This window comes from Anabrus simplex, chromosome 2 (assembly GCF_040414725.1).
Source record: "Anabrus simplex isolate iqAnaSimp1 chromosome 2, ASM4041472v1, whole genome shotgun sequence".
Classification (NCBI taxonomy): domain Eukaryota; kingdom Metazoa; phylum Arthropoda; class Insecta; order Orthoptera; family Tettigoniidae; genus Anabrus; species Anabrus simplex.
Genome location: NC_090266.1, coordinates 1,089,661,460 through 1,089,683,263, shown reverse-complemented (window position 1 = coordinate 1,089,683,263; position 21,804 = coordinate 1,089,661,460). Strand labels below are relative to the sequence as shown.

At 41.8% G+C, this 21,804-nt stretch overlaps 1 protein-coding gene across 1 annotated transcript in view; it reads left to right on the top strand.

Annotated features, from left to right (window-relative positions):
- Positions 1–21,226, top strand: part of LOC136863783 (uncharacterized) — a 251,087-nt gene extending 229,861 nt beyond the window's left edge. Inside the window, exon 3 of the mRNA XM_068226086.1 lies at positions 21,023–21,226. Within this exon, the coding sequence (XP_068082187.1) occupies positions 21,023–21,226 (204 nt within the window). The remainder of the gene's footprint in view (positions 1–21,022) is intronic.
- Positions 21,227–21,804: the final 578 nt, after the last annotated feature.

The following is a 21,804-nucleotide window of genomic DNA, read 5'->3' as shown; positions in this document are numbered from 1 at the left end:
GGCGGGTGGCCGCGCTGAAGTGTCGCCTTCTCCCACCTCGCTGGCGGCGGCGTCGCTCGTTTCAAGCATCTTTGTGCATTCCCTGTCGTGTAGGGCGCATATCGACGTCTGCATCGTGAACGAGGTGCTAGTAGGCCGGGCCTGGGTAGCAGCCTCTGAAAGCCCGGGGGCGTCCGTGTCCATGACGCATTCCGCCATCTGCGTCACCTTCCTGGTCTGCGCCCGGATGGTGGGCCTTCCCTGGGTGGCCCGGGCAGATGGTGGGCGCTCCTGGTTGGCGGCCTTGTTGGTCTGCGTGTACTTCGTGCAGTACAGTAAATCAGCCTGGTTCGCACAATCGCGGCGCTCGGGAACGCTGCCGTCGTCCTCGGAGGAGCCAAGAAGCGTGGGTCCGTTCCCACCTGCTTGTGCCTCTGCCTCCTGGCTGTCTGCGTCCCGACTGTAGAGGTCCCCTCTGACGTCTGGGTGGCTGCCTCCTGGCTGCCGATGCCGACAGGGCAGCTTCTCAATCCTGGTAGTCGGGTGACCTGAAAGTAAACAGAAAAGCTCCTCTCGTAGCGGCTGATCTGGCCTGGATCCGTGGGGCGAATGATTATCGCCCAGTTTAGGATGTTCTCAATGGAGTCGGTTGATAGGTCCTTCCCTGCAGCCCCCTCTAACCTGGTGAGGAGTTCGATGATGAGGTAGGCCTCCCTGTAGGTCTCGTGTCCCGGTCGGTACTGTACCATTAGGGCAGGGTGGGCCAGGTTCAGTCCTGTGGTCCTGTGGTCGACCCACCGAACAATCTCCCCCACTGCTTCCCTGTAGCACTCTGGTAGGTCGTCTCGCAGTACCGTCATTCTCGTTGCTTCCTGAAATAAAAAAATGAAAGAGAAATAGCACTAAAAAGTCCTTCCCGACAAAGCTCGTACTGCGTACTTAGAAGTACACACATTAGACAATGCTCTTTCGGAGATGTACCAACAAGTACGGTTGGCTGGCTAGTACTAGGAAAGTACAAATCGCCTGGCGAGGAGAGATGAGTCAGCGGAAAGCACCACCACACAACTATCCTTACATCGACTTAAACTCGTGATGACCACTCAGATCCCTTCTACCTGGTCATCCCTTCCACATCGACACACGGTAGCTAGCGAATACGGACACATTATCGACACCACGTGGCCATGCGCTTTACAAAATCAGTCATGTGTCTAAATAGCTTCCCGGCGTGTACAAAAGGTTACCACCTTGATGTGTCAATGGAAAATTTTCTTGCCTAATGCAACCTCGGTTAAACATAGCCTTGGTTGCACAATATCATGCCAGCTCATCTGCCTATAGTTCCAAGTTAAAGTATGACTTTTTCAAATCAACAAATCTCTCTTATTTATATACAGAATAATCACAAACAAAGTTCCCTTATCCAGTGATTAAATTACATAATATTCGTGATACCTAATTACATTGCAGTCTAAATGATGAAAATCAGAATATACAATCTAATGAATCGGGTCAATTAATGATAACAATAAATGCGAAATGAAATCTGTAACCCTGTTGTACGGTTACACCCTCCGCATAGAATTGGCGTCAGGATGGTCATCTGGTCGTAAAACTGAGCCCAGTCCACATCATGTTTCCATTTCAATAAATTTGGGAAAAAGGCCAGGGAGAAGAATTTCTTTTCTACTATCATCATGTGGCCCCATTCCACAGCTTTTCTTATTTGGTTGTGTACCTTGCTTTGCAATTGACCCTTCGTACGTGAATCACAATTTTTATGCTGAACAGTAACCAGAACTAATATAAGGATCAGGTAACACTTTTCAAGCCTCACTGTAAGATGTACTACGCCTCCCTACACAAAAAATATAAGTTTGAGTATGTTTATGCCAGATTCGTGGTGTAGGGCTACGATGCCTGCCTCTTACTCGGAAACTCGGGGTTCAATTCTGGATCAGTCCAGATATATTAATTTTAAATTTAGGGCTCGTGTGGCCAACTGAGGAGCTATTCATAGGAGAATCAGTGTCACCGGTCAGGACAACTAATGGGTCCGGCTGAGAATATCGTCATGGACTTACACTCCATATGTGCAAGTCAACTGTCTGGGCAGCAGTCGACATTGCAGGTCAAGGCCCTAATTTGCTGTTGCGGCATGGGTTTGATTTTTGTTCTGTTGTCCGTAATTTTCTGGATACTTCATGTACATTTCATAGCTTTATCTTTTCCTTCTACAATTCTTGTCACTTCCTAAAAAAAATTAAAAATGACTCATTGAATTTCATCATTTATTCATTTTTCAAACTCATGTAACATTGTAAATATATTCGATAAAACTCTTGCGGTTTCAACAGCAGTCCTTCACCATAAATTATGAGTAATTATTTTATCCCGTCTTACTGTCGAATTTTGGTTGAACCGGAAGTCACTTGAAAGCAACACACTGAATATAATAAGTGCACCTAAGGCCGAATTACATGTTAAGAGAACACAAAACTTGCATTTCATTATAAAGGTTTGTACGGAATGCGTATCTACCGTGTTTTTGTACCGCTTTCACACATAACAATGACCATCAGATTGCAGTAAATAATTAAGCGTAGTAGGTCTTTTAACTTTAGTGTTATACTTCTATTGAACCACTTCATAACAGACATCGATGAGCTGAAAGTAAAATTATAACGTGACTCTGGATTCGTTTGGAAGATTAAACATTATGTTTATGGTGTATTTCATCATTTAATTATGTATTAAAGAACCTATAGCCCGCCCCAGATTCGATTCCCGACCAGGTCAGGGATTTCTACCTGGATCTGAGGGCTGGTTCGAGGTCCACTCGGACTACGCGATTACAATTGAGGAGCTGTCTGACAGTGAGATGGTGACCCCGGTCTAGAAAACCGAAAATAACGGCCAAGAGAATTCAGCGTGCTAACCACACGACACCTCATAATCTGCAGGCCTTGGGGTTGAGCAGTGGTCGCTTGGTAGGCCATTGACTTTCGCGGCTGTTGCGCCATGGTTTTTTTAATTAAAGAAAGTATCCACAGAAACTTAATCAAGACATTCAATAATTCAATTATTGACATATTGTCAACTTACAGATTGCTAAAAGGTGGACTTTTAGCAGTTAGCAGTGACTACTGCTTACAGGTAGGTAGCTAAAACATGGACTTTTAACAGTTAGCAGTGACTACCACTTACAGATAGCCAAAACCTGGACCTTTAACAGTTAGCAGTGACTACCACTTACAGATAGCTAAAACCTGGTCCTTTAACAGTTAGCAGTTACTACAGCTTACAGATACCTAAAACCTGGGCCTTTAACAGTTAGCAGTGACTACAGCTTACAGATAGCTAAAACCTGGTCCTTTAACAGTTAGCAGTGGCTACAGCATACAGATACCTAAAACCTGGACCTTTAACATTTAGCAGTGACTACGGCTTACAGATAGCTAAATCCTGGGCCTTTAACAATTAGCAGTGACTATCACTTACAGATAGCTAAAACCTGGACCTTTAACAGTTAGCAGTGACTACGGATTTCAGATAGCTAAAACTTGGATCTTTAACAGTTAGCAGTGACTACCACTTACAGATAGCTAAAACTTGGACCTTTAAAAATTAGCAGTGACTACGGCTTACAGATAGCTAAAACCTGGACTTTTAACAGTTAGCAGTGACTACGGCTTACAGATAGCTAAAACCTGGACCTTTAACAGTTAGCAGTGACTACCACGTTAAGTAATCTCGTGTCCTCATCCCGAGGTGGTGCAGCTCTTTTCAGGCACACCCCGAAAGGAGGTGAGCTGTATGTACCATTTCAACCACAAACCAGCGCTCCTGCCATTCTTAATTCTCTGATAGTACCAGGGCCTTCGAGGACGTAGGTAGTAGCGTTAACCGTTACGCTGCGGAAGCGGACACTACCACACTAATAGCATAATTTGTATTACTTATTTTATAATTTAAAGCTTTATGTGACCGACCGTCACAAGTTTTCTTTTTAAAAGTGAAATTTTATTCTTGTGGCAACCACAGAGAATAGAAACTTTAGAAACGTTGTCAGTTGTAGGATAGATGCAGATTTATGGGAGGGAAAGTGAGCGCAATGACTTGGAGATGAATATAAACGGTAAAATGAATACAAGCTTTTTTAAACCGTGACCGCACAAGTAAACTTTTTTTTTTTTTGCTAGTTGTTTTACGTCGCACCGACACAGATAGGTCTTACGGCGACGATGGGACAGGAAAGGGCTAGGAGTGGGAAGGAAGAGGCCGTGGCCTTAATTAAGGTACAGCCCCAGCATTTGCCTGGTGTGAAAATGGGAAACCACGGAAAAGCATTTTCAGGGCTGCCGACAGTGGGGTTCGAATACTGGATACTGGCCGCACTTAAGCGACTGCGGCTATCGAGCTCGGTACAAGTAAAACTAACAGCGAAGCCGTTTACATTCGTACACACTGAGTCGTATGCGTACACGTAATTGAGAAACAGATATTTTATTATTCGTACACAGATGTATTCGTATACACGGATAATCAGGAGGCTAACTACAGTATTTTCCTTCCAAGCAAAAATATCAATAATTTTTGTCTGAGCTATTCACATTTCAGTCTTGTCTAAACTGTAGAAACAGTTCATTATAAAGGGTTATTTTTTCAGATTCTTCCTCCAAGATATCGCAATGCTAACGCATAATCTAATGGCCTTGACTTAATGAGTTCTGTTCTTGTTCGAAGACTCGATATTTCCTTGTTATGTCCAAGAAAGGATCGAGTTGTTGACAACCTGCTACTTCGAAGTCCTTTATGCTTGCTCTCCGCAATGAGATGTTTCACATATTCATACTCTGCAGCCACCGGGAAAACTGGCGTGCGACCCTATTCAGACAACGCACTACACTACCAACCACCATAGAATCACGCAATAGTGATTACATCCCTCCATATAGGGTTGGTGTCAACAAAGGCATCCGGCCTTAAAACAGGGCCAAATCCACATGTGCGACACAGTTCGCACCCGCGACCCCACAGATGTGGGAAACGTGGTAGAAGATTAGAGTAGATGTAGGATGTATTAGTCACGTAAAAATGAAAAATCTAGGATTAGGGTGGTATGGAAATCTGCATCAAACCAGTCTATAGACTGATGACCCAAAAAACAACAACAACAACAACAACAACAATAACAACACCTAGCATGTTGGTTAACAGGCCAGCTGAAGAATGAGCGTGCCATTCTGCGGAGAGCTTTTGGAGGCTACAGTTGTATTGCTGAGAGTGCTAATCCATATTTGAGAACTACTGTGGGCTGTAGTTTATTTATTCAGCCATTTTCATTATCGCCCTCGTATTATTCCGTGTTTCTATCATTTTAACGCCGTGAAAGTTTAGGATTCATATTAAGTGGGTTTATAATTCACATTACATTCTGCGCTATTATCTAGAGAACCAATGCTTCAGTCACGACCAGCTTTATGTGGCGTGCCATTAGCCTGTATACAGGATGTATCATAATTAATATCGTAAACTGAAACAGCTGCACGTACACGATACTAGAAGCAAAAAAAAAAAAAAAATAGCAAACATGAGTCCGCAAACAGGTCATTTACGAGATAATTTAGAATTTGTGCTTGCCCGAACTTGCCAGGTCTACAAATAAAAAAATCGGTAGATTGTAAGTAAAAATTTCGGGAGTTTTAATGAAAATTTCGGTAGTTTTTCGAGCACTGAAATGTTAAAATATAATTACATTAAAGAATGCAAAAGTCATGTGAAGTTACTATGAGAAAAATATACAATTTCACACACCCGTACTCTCTGGCCACTCTATGCTTCTTCTTCTTCTTCTTCTTCTCTTTATCCCTACTTTTCCTGCAGATGTAGATATTCATCAGGCGTAGAAATTATGTAGCCATTTTGAAGTTGAAGATTTTGTATTCTGTATGCGGGTCGGGGATTTCCCTCCGAATGATGCAGTCAAGCGTGAGTTTTGAGTTCAATAAGAGGGGAGAGATTACGTCATTCTAGACTAAAATGAATGCGGGGAAGTACCTAACGAGTGATGTTATCGATAAATGGCCACAGAGTGAGCCGAGGAAAGAGTTTTTCGGCACAACTATATTATGTACCATGACATTCACTTTCCTTAACTTTGGATTACCGAGCTCGATAGCTGCAGTGCAGCCAGGATCCAGTAATCGGGAGATAGTGCGTTCGAGCCCCCCTGTCGGCAGCCCTGAAGATGGTTTTTCGTGGTTTCCCATTTTCACACCAGGCAAATGCCGGGGGCTGTACCTTAATTAAGGCCACGGCCGCTTCCTTCCAATTCCTAGGCCTTTCCTATCCCATCGTCGCCATAAGACATATCTGTGTCGGTGCAACGTAAAGCAAATAGCAACAAAAAACTTTGGATTAGAAGAAATTTCGGTATTTTTTTTGTTTTTTCGGGTTTTCTGATGTGTTGCAAAAAAATCGGGAGATCTCCTGAAATTTCGGGAGACCTGGCAACACTGTAGTTACCGGCCACCACTGACTTGATTGTGTGTAAACGTCATCCTATTTAGGAAAAGGTACCAGTACAACATTAAGAAAAGTTATTAGATACTTTGGTAGAAGTGCAGTTATTTTTAATGAACGTGAAAACAGTCTTACTTAGAATGTTACAGTTACATGTTACAATGACTGTACATTGTGCTTACTCATAGTTAAACGAAATGTTCAAAGTGTTTTCTTGTTTATTAAAAACAATTGCACTTCTACCAAAGTAGGCTATCTAATAACTTATCTTAATGTTGTATTGGTACCTTTTCTTAAATAGGATGACGTTTGCTCGCAATGAAGTCAGTGGTGGTTGGTAACCACAAATTCTAAATTATCTCGTGAATGGCCTGTTTAGTGACTCACGTTAACTAAGACATTTTGGCTTCTAGTATCGTATCCTTACTCTGTTTCAATTTGCTCTATTAATTATGATACACACTGTGCCGACTCATTGGCTGAATGGCCAGCGTACTGCCCTTCGGTTCAGAGGGTCCCGGGTTCGATTCCCGGCCATATTACAAACCACCAGAGAAACACGCAAAAGAGATTACATCCCTCCATAGAGGGTTGGCATCAAGAAGAGCATCCGACCGCAAAACGGGGCCAAATCCAATTGTGTGACAGAGTTTGCACCCGCGAGCCCACTAGTCAGGAAAAACCGGTAGTAGAAGAAGAACTATGATACCCCCTGTATGTATGTACGTACCTGATGAGAAGGTCGTAAATGTTGTCCTCAAGAGCGTGTTGTAAGACACATATATACTTCATTCAAACCACTTTAATCCTTGTTCACATATCTACACGAAGAACGAGTACTTTCGCTACAGTAGTAAAGTACCATAATTTCTTCTTCATCATCATCATCGCTAGGGGCTTTACGTCGCGCCGACACAGATAGGTCTTATGGCGACGATGGGATAGGAAAGGCCTAGGAGTTGGAAGGAAGCGGCCATGGCCTTAATTAAGGTACAGCCCCAGCATTTGCCTGGTGTGAAAATGGGGAAACCACGGAAAACCATTTTCAGGGCTGCCGATAGTGGGATTCGAACCTACTATCTCCCGGATGCAAGCTCACAGCCGCGCGCCTCTACGCGCACGGCTAACACGCCCGGTAATTTCTTCTTGTGTCCTGAAAGTTTGGCCTACCTACATGTTAAGCCTGTGTATAACCTATGATAATTTGGAATAAATTAGCTTTCTAATGGTGAAATAATTACCGAAATCGGTTGAGCCATTCCAGTGATTAACCTCCATATACAAACAACTCAATAACTATCTAATTTCTTTCTTTCTTAGTCTGTTTACCCTCCAGGGTTAGTTTTTCCATCGGACTAAGCCGGGGATCCCACCTCTACCGCCTCAAGGGGAGTGTTCTGGAGCTTGAGACTTTTGGTCGGGGGATACAGCTGGGGAGGAGGACCAGTACCTCTCCCAGGCGGCCTCACCTGCTATGCTGAACAGGGGCCTTGTAGGGGGATTGGAAGATTGGAAAGGATAGACAAGGAAGAAGGAAGGAAGGAAGCGGCCGTGGCGTTAAGTTAGACACCATCCCGGCATTTGCCTGGAAGAGAAGTGGTAAACCACGGAAAACCACTTCGAGGATGGCTGACGAGGGAATCGAACCCCTCTACTCAGTTGACTTCCCGAGGCTGAGTGGACTCCGTTCCAGCCGTCGTAAAACTTTTCAAATTTCGTGGCATAGCCGGGAATCGAACCCTGGCCTCCGAGGATGGCAGCTAATCACGCTAACCACTACACCACAGATGCGGACTAATTTATTTCTGATTTGTAATATTAGTATAGATTACTTATTTTAAGGTACACAACTCTGACACAGTATTTCACGGCATGGGAGTGATTAGCTTAATGGCTAAGATGCTGGCTTCCCACCCGGAGAGCTAACGTTCGAATCCCGGTCGATCCGGGGTTGAAATTTTCTCCTCAAAAGCAGCATAGTGTCCGCCTCTGTGGTGTAGTTAGTATGATTAGCTGCCACCCCCGGAGGCCCGGGTTCGATTCCCGGCTCTGCCACGAAATTTGAAAAGTGGTACGAGGGCTGGAACGGAGTCCACTCAGCCTCGGGAGGTCAACTGAGTAGAGGTGGGTTCGATTCCCGCCTCAGCCATTCTGGAAGTGGTTTTCCGTGGTTTCCCACTTCTCCTCCAGGCAAATGCCGGGATGGTACATAACTTAAGGCCACGCCCGCTCCCTTCCCTCCTCCTTGCCTATCCTGTCCAATCTTCCCATCCCCCACCAAGGCCCCTGTTCAGCATAGCAGGTAAGGCCGCCTGGGCGAGGTACTGGTCATTCTCCCCAATTGTATCCCCCAACCCAATGTCTCACGCTCCAGGACACTGCCCTTGAGGCGGTAGAAGTGGGATCCCTGGCTGTGTCCGAGGGAAAAACCAACCCTGGAGGGTAAACAGATTAAGAAAGAAAGAAAGAAAGAAAGAAAGAAAGAAAGAAAGAAGCATAGTGAAAGGAAAAACATCCGGCCTTAAACACTTAGTCAAAACCAAAATAATCCTGACTGGCAGCAGCGGAGAAAATAATTCATATATCATGGTGTTTAATTGATCATCGAAATGAAAAGTACGGAAAATATTATCAACAGTTACCCTAAACAATATTTACTGCAAGTAATGTTTAGACAGTTCCGCCTCTGCGGTGCAGTGTTTAGTGTGGTACGAGGACTGGCCTCGTGAGAACAACTGAGTAGAGGTGGGTTCGATTCCCACCTCAGTCATCCTTGAAGTGATTTTCCGTGGTTTCCCACTTCTCCTCCAGGCAGATGCCGGGATGGTACCTAACTTAAGGCCACGGCCACTTCCTTTCCTCTTCCTTGTCTATCCCTTCTGATCTTTCCATTCCCCCATCCCATCCCCTGTTCAGCATAGTAGAGGTCACCTGGGCGAGGTACTGGTCCTACTTCCCAGTTGTATCCCCAACCAAAGTCTCACGCTCCAGGACACTGCCCTTGAGGTGATAGAGGTGGGATCCCTCGCGAAGCGTGCGGCCGAACAACGGGACAAGCGCCAGCTTGAGCAGACTAGGAATTTTCTGTGATAATGTGATTTGCTTTACATCCCACTAACTACATTTACGGTTTGCGGAGACGCCAAGGTGCCGGAATTTTGTCCCGCAGGAGTTCTGTTGCGTGCCAGTAAATCTACCGACACGAGGCTGACGTACTTGAGCACCTTCAAATACCACCGGACTGAGCCAGGATCGAACCTGCCAAGTTGGATTCAGAAGGCCAGCGCCTCAACCGTATGAGCAACTCAGCCCGACTGGAATTTTCTGTGGAAAATCGAAATTGAGGCTTCTTCTGTCGTGATTCCTAGTCTTTCTCATTGCGTGAAATAGAGTGAAACAACGGGTGACGTGCACAGTCCGTTCTAGGTGGATGAAATATGATCTGAAGTGTTTTCAGCCATTTACAATTGCCTCTCCGACAGATTTGCTCAGTGGCGCTTGTCCCGTTGTTCGGACGCACGACATGCGGGTTCCTAGACTGAAAATGCTACTAAACTACACGTTGATCAGCACCCAAACCAAACCCCATGGTGCAAATGCCCGAAGGCCTGCAGATTACGAGGTGTCGTGTGGTCAACACGACGAATCCTTTCGGTCATTATTCTTGGCTTTCTAACCGGGGCCGCCGTTGTAATTACGTAGGCCGTGTGGACCTCGAGCCAACTCTCAGACCCAGGTAAAAATCCCTGGCGTGGTCGGGAATCGAACCCGGGCCCTCCAGGGAAGAGGCAAGCACACTACTAACTTTCTAATGTGCCCCGGGGCCGGTACAAATTGGTTAGAGGAGTATAAAAATCTGCGAAATTCACGTCAAGGTGATATTTAGAAGTATCGGTAGTGAACTCAGCGCCTCTCACGCCATACTCCGGTCTCAAACGAACATTGTTGTGAACTAAATCGCGTGATGAAAGAGCCACACATAACACACAAGGAGAGGAATCTTAGCCCGCGCAGAGAATTGCAGCGAGCGTTGACCCCACTTACTGTTAGCTTCCTTCAAGCTTTTTCTTCTTCTGTCAGGTACGCCACGTCCTCCACTGAAATACAAGTTGAGTCAGTACGCGTCACCTTCGAGTACTGTTGTGTGAGGCTCGCCAAACCTGTTACGTCCCAACACAGCCCCCGGGTCGCCGTGCTAAATTTCAATATCGAGAGCATAACGACACGTGAAATTACCGTGCCTGTTTCACCACAACATACAATTCGCTGTCGAAATTTTAAGTAGATTGGTATGAGCAGATGTCCTGCTTTTCTCAAGGTAGTATTGAATATCTCTGACATATCCTGCTGCGAAATATAATTTTAAGTTCTGACTTCTGTCCATGAAATATAATCAAGGAAACGTCAAACCCAGGAGTTACAGTACTTACTATATCTTCTTCTCCTCCTCCTTCTTCTTCTTATACAGCTTTTCCCACACTTATGGGGTTGCGGATGCGAACTGTGTTGCACATGTGTATTTGGCCCTGTTTTAAGTCTGGATGCTCTTCCTGACGCCAACCCTATTTGTAGGGATGAAATCACTATTACGTGTTTCTATGGTGGTTGGTAATGTAGTGCGCTGTCTGAATTTGAAGATGAAACACAAACACCCAATCCCCGAGCCAGAAGAATTAATCACACGCAATTAAAATCCCCGACCTGGCCGGGAATCGAACCCGGGACCATCTGAGCCGAAGGCCTCAATGCTGACCATTCAGCCAGTGAGTCGGACAAGAAGAACATCGTAAATGATGAAGTAAAATTTGCTATAATGTATTTAGATCTCAGCAAAATATTGTTTTTAAAAATCCTTTATATTGTTTTAAAATATGGTCGTTCAACGTCGCTCTAACACGATAAGTTTTCTACGACTGTGGGAGAGGAAAGAAAAGGACAGGAGGGGAAAGTCCATGGCTTTTCTTAAGGTACAGCCCTAACATTTGCCTGGTGTGGAAACGGGGAACTAAGAAGAACCCTGCCGACTATGGGGTTCGAAACAACCATTTCATGAATGCAGGCTTACAGATAAAAGACCCGTAATCGCTCGGTGAAGGTAAATAAAAATACGGGATTCACAGCATGTAATGCCTCACAGTGGACAGATAGTAGGTCTCTGTTTTACACATCATTTTAACATCGTTAAAACTTTTGATTCTCTTACACTCTACCAGTGTCCATTAAGAAATGCTGACTGGAGTAGCAGAATGCTGGCCGGCTGAGCCCAAGTTGGCGAGTTCTATCCCGGCTCAGTCAAGTGGTATTTGAAGGTGCTCAAATACGCTAGCATCATGTCGGTAGATTTACTAGCACGTAAAATAAGAAGTGTGGGGCAAAATTTTGGCACCTCGGTGCCTCCTTAAACTGTAAGAATACTTAATGTGATACAATACCAATAACATTATTATTATTATTATTATTATTATTATTATTATTATTATTATTATTATTATTATTATTATTATTATTATTATCATTATTATCTATTAATCTCCTTGGTAATCTCTCCCCACTTTTTTAGTATTACGTGTCCCCACTACGTTAAGCAATGAGTTTATTCCTAAATTGAACTTCATTCCATTCATATATTCTGGATTTGTTACTGCGACTACTCTTCATACACTAAAAATATTAAACTGAATTTTAATGAAAAAATATTAACATATTAATGAAATAAAACACTCAATCGTCGGACTATGTACTCACTCTCAGTTCTTACCTGATTACTTACACACACAATATTTGATGGGCGCCAGCTACAACTGAATGCAGCAATAATAGAATGAGAGTCTTGGATATCTCTAGGGTGTAGGGTAATAAGCTTACTTTTGACAACATACCATATAGGTATTGGCGTTCCGTTTCCCCATTAAATTTGAGGTTATCTAATTTTACCATTGAAATAAAACAATAAATTAATTTGATATTAAAAAAATATATTATATAAATTTTGACTTTAAATAGCAAGATTTGCTGTGATAATTTACAATATAATATAAAACTATGACATTACAACTGAAATAAACTAGGCATTAAATTTGAATTCCTCTTGACCGGACATTTAAAAGTTGTACAAGAAATTTATCCCTCAGTGGTTCACATAACAGTACCTTTAACACTTTTAGGCCCGGTTGTATAAAGACATCTGACTGGAGATCAATTAAGAACTTAGTTCTGAAAATGAGCTGAGATTACGACTTCATTGTGTTGTATAAAACTGAACTCGGTTTACACATATGTAGTTCAAATGTAATCGGAGTTCAAAAAGTGGACGTGGCAACACCGCAAAACAAATGAAATACGAAATAGCTCGGCCCTTTGGATAACACATAAATGGCGGGATTGACCTGGCCGTGACTGTAAACAAATGAAATACGAAACTGCCGTGACTGTCGAAGAAGGAGAAGAAGATCATATTGAAATCTCGCGAAGTAAACATGGAAAGAACTTCAAAGGAGCGTTCTGCGAATTTCACACCGAAATAAAAGGACGATCTGGTGGATATTGTACTATCAACGTACAAACATATAATAGAAAATAAAAAAACCGATATGGTGACATCAAAGTTGAAAGAGAAAGCCGTTGACTTGTCAATTTAAAGAGATCTCCAACAACCATTTGAAAACTTCTTGTAGCATAAAACATACACATGGGTGACAGGGGATAATTTCTTTGAGTAGGTTTTTAATAGTGTGTCCCTTAACTTCAGTTCCAGTCGTTCCTCAATATCTTTCGAGTAACGAAATCTCGTTTTGAACATTTGATCGCCCATTTCAATCATCGGATTCCGTCTGTACCGAAAGACGCGAGGAGCTCATCGTAAAATCAACTCTTCTTCATCAGACGAAAAGTCGGAATAATCTGATATCTCTGCTAAATTATATATATATATATATATATATTACACAGTTGCTTTGTTTTGTAAACTTGAAACATAATTTAAAATAATTCATTATTGAAGCAGTATCATAAAACTAAGTAACAACAACGTGTTGGTATGGCAGTAGGCTATTGTTTATATGATATTCACATAACCTCACTTCTGAAAAATCGAGCGATCTTTAGCAATATTATTTAACTTCTAGCATTCAAGATATTTATAACTCATCTCGATATTATTAAGGTGCGGTATTCTTACGCAGCTGCGATACAAGGAAACACTTCTCAAGTCTTCAGAGCTAGTTCAATGTTTAATATGAATGATAATGATCTAGGTTCAAGGAGATTAACCGACGAATATTCGCCAGTCAAATCTGAACTTAGATCGAGACGAGATGACCTTAGATTAGCGTTTATACAACGGAAAATCGAAGTTCAACTTGACTGGCAGCCATTTTTCCTCGTTAAACTCAGATCAAATGTTTTATACAACCGGGCCTGAGTGTTATTACGACGTATTCCTTTGAATTGGTATCAGCTATAGTTATATGAAGCCTAATTCGGTGATGTATTATTTTTGTTTCACTGACGAGATACAGCATGGCTTGAAATTAGATTCACACTTCACAATCAACTTTACAAATAGTTCACTGATAATTGTTAGTATGCATAACGACGACTCAATATTCGGCTGTCACTCAACTGACACAACAACTCGACCGAACAGATGCACGATACACACTCCGAACATATGATCCATTTGGTCACTGACGATTACGTATCCATATCACTATCTCCATCCAAATGACTGATCACTACCATCTCAGTAGTACTCCGTATTGCAAGGCTCTGTATACAACTGACTTCATGGCAAGTCTCTCCTTCCAACTCCTTCCAACCAACTGTGGCCTCACTCTCCTTCCAACTAACTGAACTCTCTAACTGACTGACCAACTGATCAAGGCTCCATCCATTTGACTGACTCTATAAGACACTGGTCCTAGTATGTATAGACGCTAGCTGACACACCTACGCAATCTCCAGAAATAGCAATGATGTCACGCCCACCCAACTCAAAGTGTTACATACTATGTTGAAATTGCCTGGAGCACTCTAGGAACTTCCCTAAACATGAGCTTAATCGCTAAAAGCATACAATGACAGAGTGATGACTCGACAGTTACGCTAGCAGTATTGCAACATGTGTTGCAATGTCAAAAGGTATTTCATGCAATATATCTATATCTGATATTATGCAGCAACACTCACTTTACATGTCTTTAATGTTAATCTACACACACATAACAAATTAACTATAATCACGCAAGCGATAATCAATTACTGCATAGCGAAATCAGATTACAGAATTGAGTTAAATAATAATAATAATAATAATCATAATACAGATACAATACTAATAATAGGCCTAATAATAACACAGATAAAATAATAATAATAATAATAATAATAATAATAATAATAATAATAATAATAATAATAATAATAATAATAATAATAATAATGATAATAATATAGTCTTGCAACGGGATTTGAACCGTTACATTGCATCAATCATGAAGAAGCTAGCCTGTGCATACTCAATGGTATATGGCCAGTTTCATTCAGAAACTAATTTCAAAGCAAGCATGCTCGCAGTTATACATAACTGTAGGTACCGTAATCATAGCCATGGAACCCCCAAATTTATCTTGAATCCGAACCAAAAGTGACTTTTCAATCCAAAACCCCAAATTCTTTGCCCAGTATTAGAAATTCTGCCTTGAAGAGAAGCTGAAAATGATGTTCTTCTCGAATAACAGGTTCACTATCCACCTGTGACTAATGATATTCCTCCCCAAGTCTACGTACCAAATTTAGTTATAATGCATCACGGCTTGTACTTTGGTCAAGAATGCACATATTTTAGGTGAAAAAATATTTTAATGATGTAGTTTTCGTACAGGCCACATAAGGACTATGGATTTGTGGGGTAAATAGTTATGGAAATACTTCTTCCAGAGTCCACAGGCCACATGTAGGCTGCTATACAGTGGTACCTCGATATCTGCAATCACCTCGGGAGCTAAATTTTATTTCGATTTATCGAAATTTCGAGATATGGAGAATACCATTTTTGAGCATATACAGCACATAATTGAATCATGTGTATTGATGTGCTTAGGCCTATACTGAATACGTTATTTTTAACAGTATTTAAGAATATAACAAACTTTATTTTACGGCATCACTTTAATTATAACCCTTATTATAGTAACTGTTTAGAAGACAGGATACAGTAATGGCCGGGTGAGTTGGCCGTGCGGTTAGGGGCGTGCAGCTGTGAGCTTGCATCCGGGAGATAGTGGGTTCGAACCCCACTGTCGGCAGTCCTGAAGATGGTTTTCCGTGGTTTCCCATTTTCACACTAGGCAAATGCTGGGGCTGTACCTTAATTAAGGCCACGGCCGTTTCCTTCCCGCTCCTAGCCCTTTCCTATCCCATGGTCGCCACAAGACCTTTCTGAGTTGGCGTGACCTAAAGCCAATAGTAAAAAAGCATACAGTAATGAAACAAGAAACCTACCTCCGTTTGGAAAAAAATCCGTTATTCTCTTCTGTTTGTTACTGTTAACCTTTCCTCCCTTCACGTTAAAACTTCTCTTCAATACCATTCAGCCGAGATTCATAAACGGAGCTTGTCATCAGCGACTTCGGGGGTTGCTTTCGTACGTGACTGGTAATTAATTCACACCCGAGAAACAGCCAGGCTTCGCCGATTTTCTAATCACTGGAAGTTTTAGTTTTTCAGTTTTCGTCATATCAGATCCCAGCATTACTGTAACCCTTTCTCTACTAGTTAACTGTTCCTCACAAACCACAAATGCCGTATTGCAGAGTTAATGTTGCACAAAGTTCGAGTTATAGAGTATTTTTTCTTCAAGGGAGGAAATGTTTGATTCAAGAATTCGAGAAATTCGTGTAACCGAATTTCGAGAAATGAAGAAATAAATAAACGTGAAGAATAGGACAAATGGATGGGAAATTTAAGTTACTTCGAGATACTGACAATTAGAGTAATGGAGGTTCGAGATATCGAGGTTCGACTGTATTTCACCAAGCATTGCTGTTCTGCGGTACTTTTGGTGTTACAAAGTTGGCTGCTTGTTATGATTTATTCACACTTCCATGGAATTCAAAGGTCGTTGATTTGTTTTCTTAGCTAATGGCATTATTGGTATCCTACATTCTTATGTGTTAGTATTAAGATGGCTCAAAAGCGACCTTGCACTGGAAAGGAAATAGAAGAGTTGCTGGAGGAGAGTGATTCTGAGGAAGAATCTTCTTCGAGTTCCGAAGACTATGGAGATACTTCGCCTTCAGATTGTGATGACAATGTAGAACTGAATTCATCCCATCATTCTAATGCAGTAAGTCCACAATCCTCTAATTCAGTTTCACTTAGAACTTTGTCAGTTAGGCCATCAACTATTCGGAGTTTGATGAACATCAACGCTTTAGCTATGAAATTCAGTCTTTACACGCCAGAATTTTCAAATGAAAATCTGCTACATCAACAACATTCACCTGACATATCATATATATTTACGTGTTACCGGCTTCTAGTTGACGATGCTGCTATGGTTGAGCAGACGAACATTTATGCTCAATTCTAACGCCGGTGCGAGAATGGCTCGCTGGAAGCCAGTGAATAAGACAGAAATGGAGAAGTTTTTTTAGGCATTTACTGTAGGCTATATATTGTGAGGCATTATCAGATTTCCTATCCTAGAGTGTTACTGGAAATGTGATCCCCTTTTCTATCACCCATTGTTACACAAGCTTGAGATGTCCTATAATCGTTTTTTTTTTTCTTTTTTTTTTTCTTCACAATTTTACGTTGTTGGCATTTCGTTGTCAATACTGCTGAAAAAGATCCTGAAAATTGGGTGTACAAAATTCAGTCTGTCATTGACATGATGATGGGAAACTGTATGAAACTTGTTAAACCAAAGCAGTAGGGCCTACATTGTGACTGATGAACCTGTGGTGCCTTTTCAAGGACTATTCATTCGTCAGTATAATACAAATAAACGTCATAAGTATGCTATGAAGATATACGAAGCTACAACTGACGATGGTTTTGTTTGGAAATATAAGGTGTATAATGGAAAAGATCCTCGGATCTCCAATATGCCAAACCAGGATGTGGAACTCCTTGATGAAGGCAAAGTAATAATTGCTGGTAACTTCTACACACGTATTCCTTCGGACGAATACTTGTTACGTCGAAAAACAGATCTGTGTTGAACTTTGCGCAAAAGTCGCAAGAACCTTCCTCTCTACGCAACAAGTAAAAACTCTTCAAAAGGGAAGGCGTGGGGGGGGAACATGTTTCTGCGCAACGCAATAATATCAGAATTCTAAAATGGAAAGATAAGCGGGACGTCTTGATGATTTCGACATGTCATGCTAACGAAATGGAAATGCCTTCATGAAGGAATTCCCGCCCAAAGCAAAAAATGATTCAAGACTACAACAATGTGGGGCGGGAGGGGGAGGACACTGATGTATCTGATAAGCTGTCAAGACACTACTCTCCAATTAGAAACACCCGGAGTTGGTACAAAAAGATAGCTGTCGATGTATTGTTTGGCGTTGCTGTGCGTAATGCAATTTATATACACAATAAACTGAATCCTGTGATTAGCTGCCACCCGCAGAGGCCCAGATTCGATTTCCGGCTCTGCCACGAAATTTGAAAAGTGGTACGAGGGCTGCAACGGGGCCCACTCAGTCTCGAGTCTCAGGAGGTCAACTGAGTAGATAAGGGTTTTATTCCCACCTCACCGGGTGAGTTGGCCGTGCGCGTAGAGGCGCGCGGCTGTGAGCTTGCATCCGGGAGATAGTAGGTTCGAATCCCACTATCGGCAGCCCTGAAGATGGTTTTCCGTGGTTTCCCATTTTCACACCAGGCAAATGCTGGGGCTGTACCTTAATTAAGGCCACGGCCGCTTCCTTCCAACTCCTAGGCCTTTCCTATCCCATCGTCGCCATAAGACCTATCTGTGTCGGTGCGACGTAAAGCCCCTAGCAAAAAAAAATATTCCCACCTCAGCCATCCTGGAAGTGGTTTTCCGTGGTTTCCCACTTCTTCAGACAAATGCCAGGATGGTACCTAACTTAAGCCCATGGCCGCTTCCTTCCCTCTTCCTTGTCTATCCCTTCCAATCTTCCCAGGCCCCTGTTCAGCATAGCAGGCGAGGCCGCCTTGGCGAAGTACTGGTGCTCCTCCTCAGTTTTATCCTCTGACCGAAAGTCACACGCTCCAGGACACTGCCCTTGAGGCGGCAGAGGTAGGATCCTTCATTGAGTCCGAGGGAAAAACCATCCCTTGAGAGTAAACAGATTAAGAAAGGAGGAATAAACTGAATCCTCAAAAGAAATGTACAATTTTGTAAGGCGAACTAGAAATTGTTAACATTTTACTCCGTAGGAATATCACAGTGTCATCTTCTTGTAAGTCAGGTCCTACGTCATCTTCGCCCCGTACATCACATTTCCTCAACGATCTTCACAGGAAAGAAGCTTGTTAGGCGACGATGTGTTGGATGTTATTAAAACTGTGCATGAGTGGTGAAACACCTAAGGTGGCTAACAATAAGGCTACAAAGATCACCCAGATTTGTGACACACGTGTGAAGCCTTATTGCCTTGACTGTTTCAGAAAGTGTCATGAAAAACTCTCGCATTACCAAGCGGGGAATTCTGACTACCCCAGGCTAATTTTTTCCCTGAAATAATTTTGTCTGAAGAGCTACATACCAGTAGTATTATGACTTTGTAACAAAATGACCGAAATTTAATTTACAGTCGTGACTGACCCAATTTTTTTGTAATAATAATAATAATAATAATAATAATAATATGGTCTCAGCTACTGTGTGCAGACGTTTTAATTTGACGCCATCTGTCTGTCTGCTCGTCAGTTTTGACATTCTGTTTTACCCTAGGCCTACTAGATGGCAGACAGAGTTAATTGAAATCCTCTTGGGTGTCTGTGGCTGAGATATAATGAATTTTGTCGGGTAAACACCAAACGTGTCATCCTGTTGCTGCTTCCCAAAATATCTTAAAAGTTATCCTTAGTCTGGTGCCGGCTCCCGTGGTGCAGGGGTAGCATGCCTGCCTCTTACCCGGAGGCCCCGGGTTCGATTCCCGGCCAGGTCAGGGATGTTTACATTATCTGAGGGCTGGTTCGAGGTCCACTCAGCCTACGTGATTAGAATTGAGGAGCTATCTGGCGGTAAGATAGTGGACCCGGTCTAGAAAACCAAGAATAACGGCCAAGGGGATTCGTCGTGCTGACCACACGACACCTCGCAATCTGCAGGCCTTCGGACTGAGCAGCGGTCGCTTGGTAGGCCAAGGGCTGTAGTGCCGTGGGGGGCCTATATATATATGTATATATATATGAGTTGATTTGTCGCTTGCTTTCCTAGTGTTATGATTTATTTTTATCCAATGGTGATCCTAAAGAAAGAGAATTTGCATTAAAATCCTGAAAGAGACCCCCTTTCTTAATGCATTTCATCAAATAAATAGATTCACCACAGTTGCTCTCAGTATTATCAATGTTTCTGAGCCACTGTCTTCTCCACCATTGAAGAGAAATTGCTATTTGCTTTACGTCGCACCGACACAGATAGGTCTTATGGCGATGATAGAGGAGGGAAGGGCTAGGAGTGGGAAGGAAGCGGTCGTGGCCTTAATTACGGTACAACCCCAGCATTTGCCTGGTGTGAAAATGAGAAACCATGGAAAACCATTTTCAGGACTGCCGACAGTGGGATTCGAACCTACTATCTTCCGAATACTGGATACTGGCCACACTTAAGCGACTGCAGCTATCAAGCTCGGTAAAAGAGAAATTGAAAGTTATTTTCTTCATTAATATGACTAAATATTTTGCACACTACATTATTATCATAATCATCATTGTTGCCATTGTCATCATCATTATTATAATCATCATCATCATCATCACCATCCCAAAATCATCATACAAGATTAGCAGGGCATTGTATGAAATGGATGTGCAATTTTATAGAGCCATGTAGACCTTGGAGAAATGATTTTCAGATACTAATACGGCCCATAATTGCTACCTGCAACATACTGATCTGAAAAATCATCATCAAAATAAATCAATAGTCACACTAATGATTTTCAGTTTAAACAAAGGTACATAACAGCTTTACCCTTCAGTGTAATAGAATGGGCCAAAAGAGCTGGTAATCATTGAAACTGTGTTATGAAGTGATGGGATATGATTTTAATTCTCAAGCAAATAGCATAAGTAAGAAAGAAAATCTGATTATTTCCATGGTGGAGACCTTGATGAAACAAAAATGCAGACACAAAAAAATTTCTAATTGTTTATAAATTGTATTCTGGCCTGCTTATGTTGCAGTCACCATTTCACATTTTAAATTGTTTCTTTGAATATATTCCTATTCTCCTTCACTGTAAAGATGTTAACTTTTGTTATGTTGACTGTTAACGTTAATATCTGATATTTCACATTCTTTTTGTTTCAGAACATCGAAGGAACCTCGTTACCAGCACCAAAGTCTGAAGTTCCATCGGATGATGTTGGAGATATTAAACGTCGTCAAGCAAGACCTCTCACAGGCAAACATGTTCGACCAGGAACAGGTGCTAGTCCTGCCACATTATTGACATTGAGACGTAAAATACAAGCTCGACAGCAACAACATAATCCTAAGGGACTTCATGAATAGTTGCATAAGCAAGATTAGATTTTTGGGCTTACAGGAAGTGTCTCACAAATTGTACTTCCAAAGATCATAAAATGCTTTAATTTAAATTGTAGGAGTTACTGATGGTACAATTGTAGATAGTCGTGAGGTCTCACAAAATAATTTTTATGAAGAAAATGTAATGTCACCAATTCTACCAGTTTTGTCATTAAACGAGTCCTTGAGAGGAATTAGTGGTATAAATAGAACTGTGTGAATTTTTTGAATACACTGAAAATATTTGTATGTATAGCTTACAGACTATTTCAAAATAGAAGAGGATAATAATATCCAAAATAGAAATCTGTAAGTTTAGAATTATTTACATTGGAATCCCTGTTTGGCACCTTTTTAATAAGGATAACAGATAAGAAATGTAGACATAAAGTAATGATGTAGGTAACTGCAGAAACGATATTGAACTGTACCATACTCAAAATTAGTATTCTCCCCAAGTGAAGAAATCTGTTAAAACCTTAAAATAGGCAATTAAAATTGAAGAAAAATTGATAGAGAATAAGCCTGAGAATAAATTCTTATGTTCATAGATTTATTTTAAT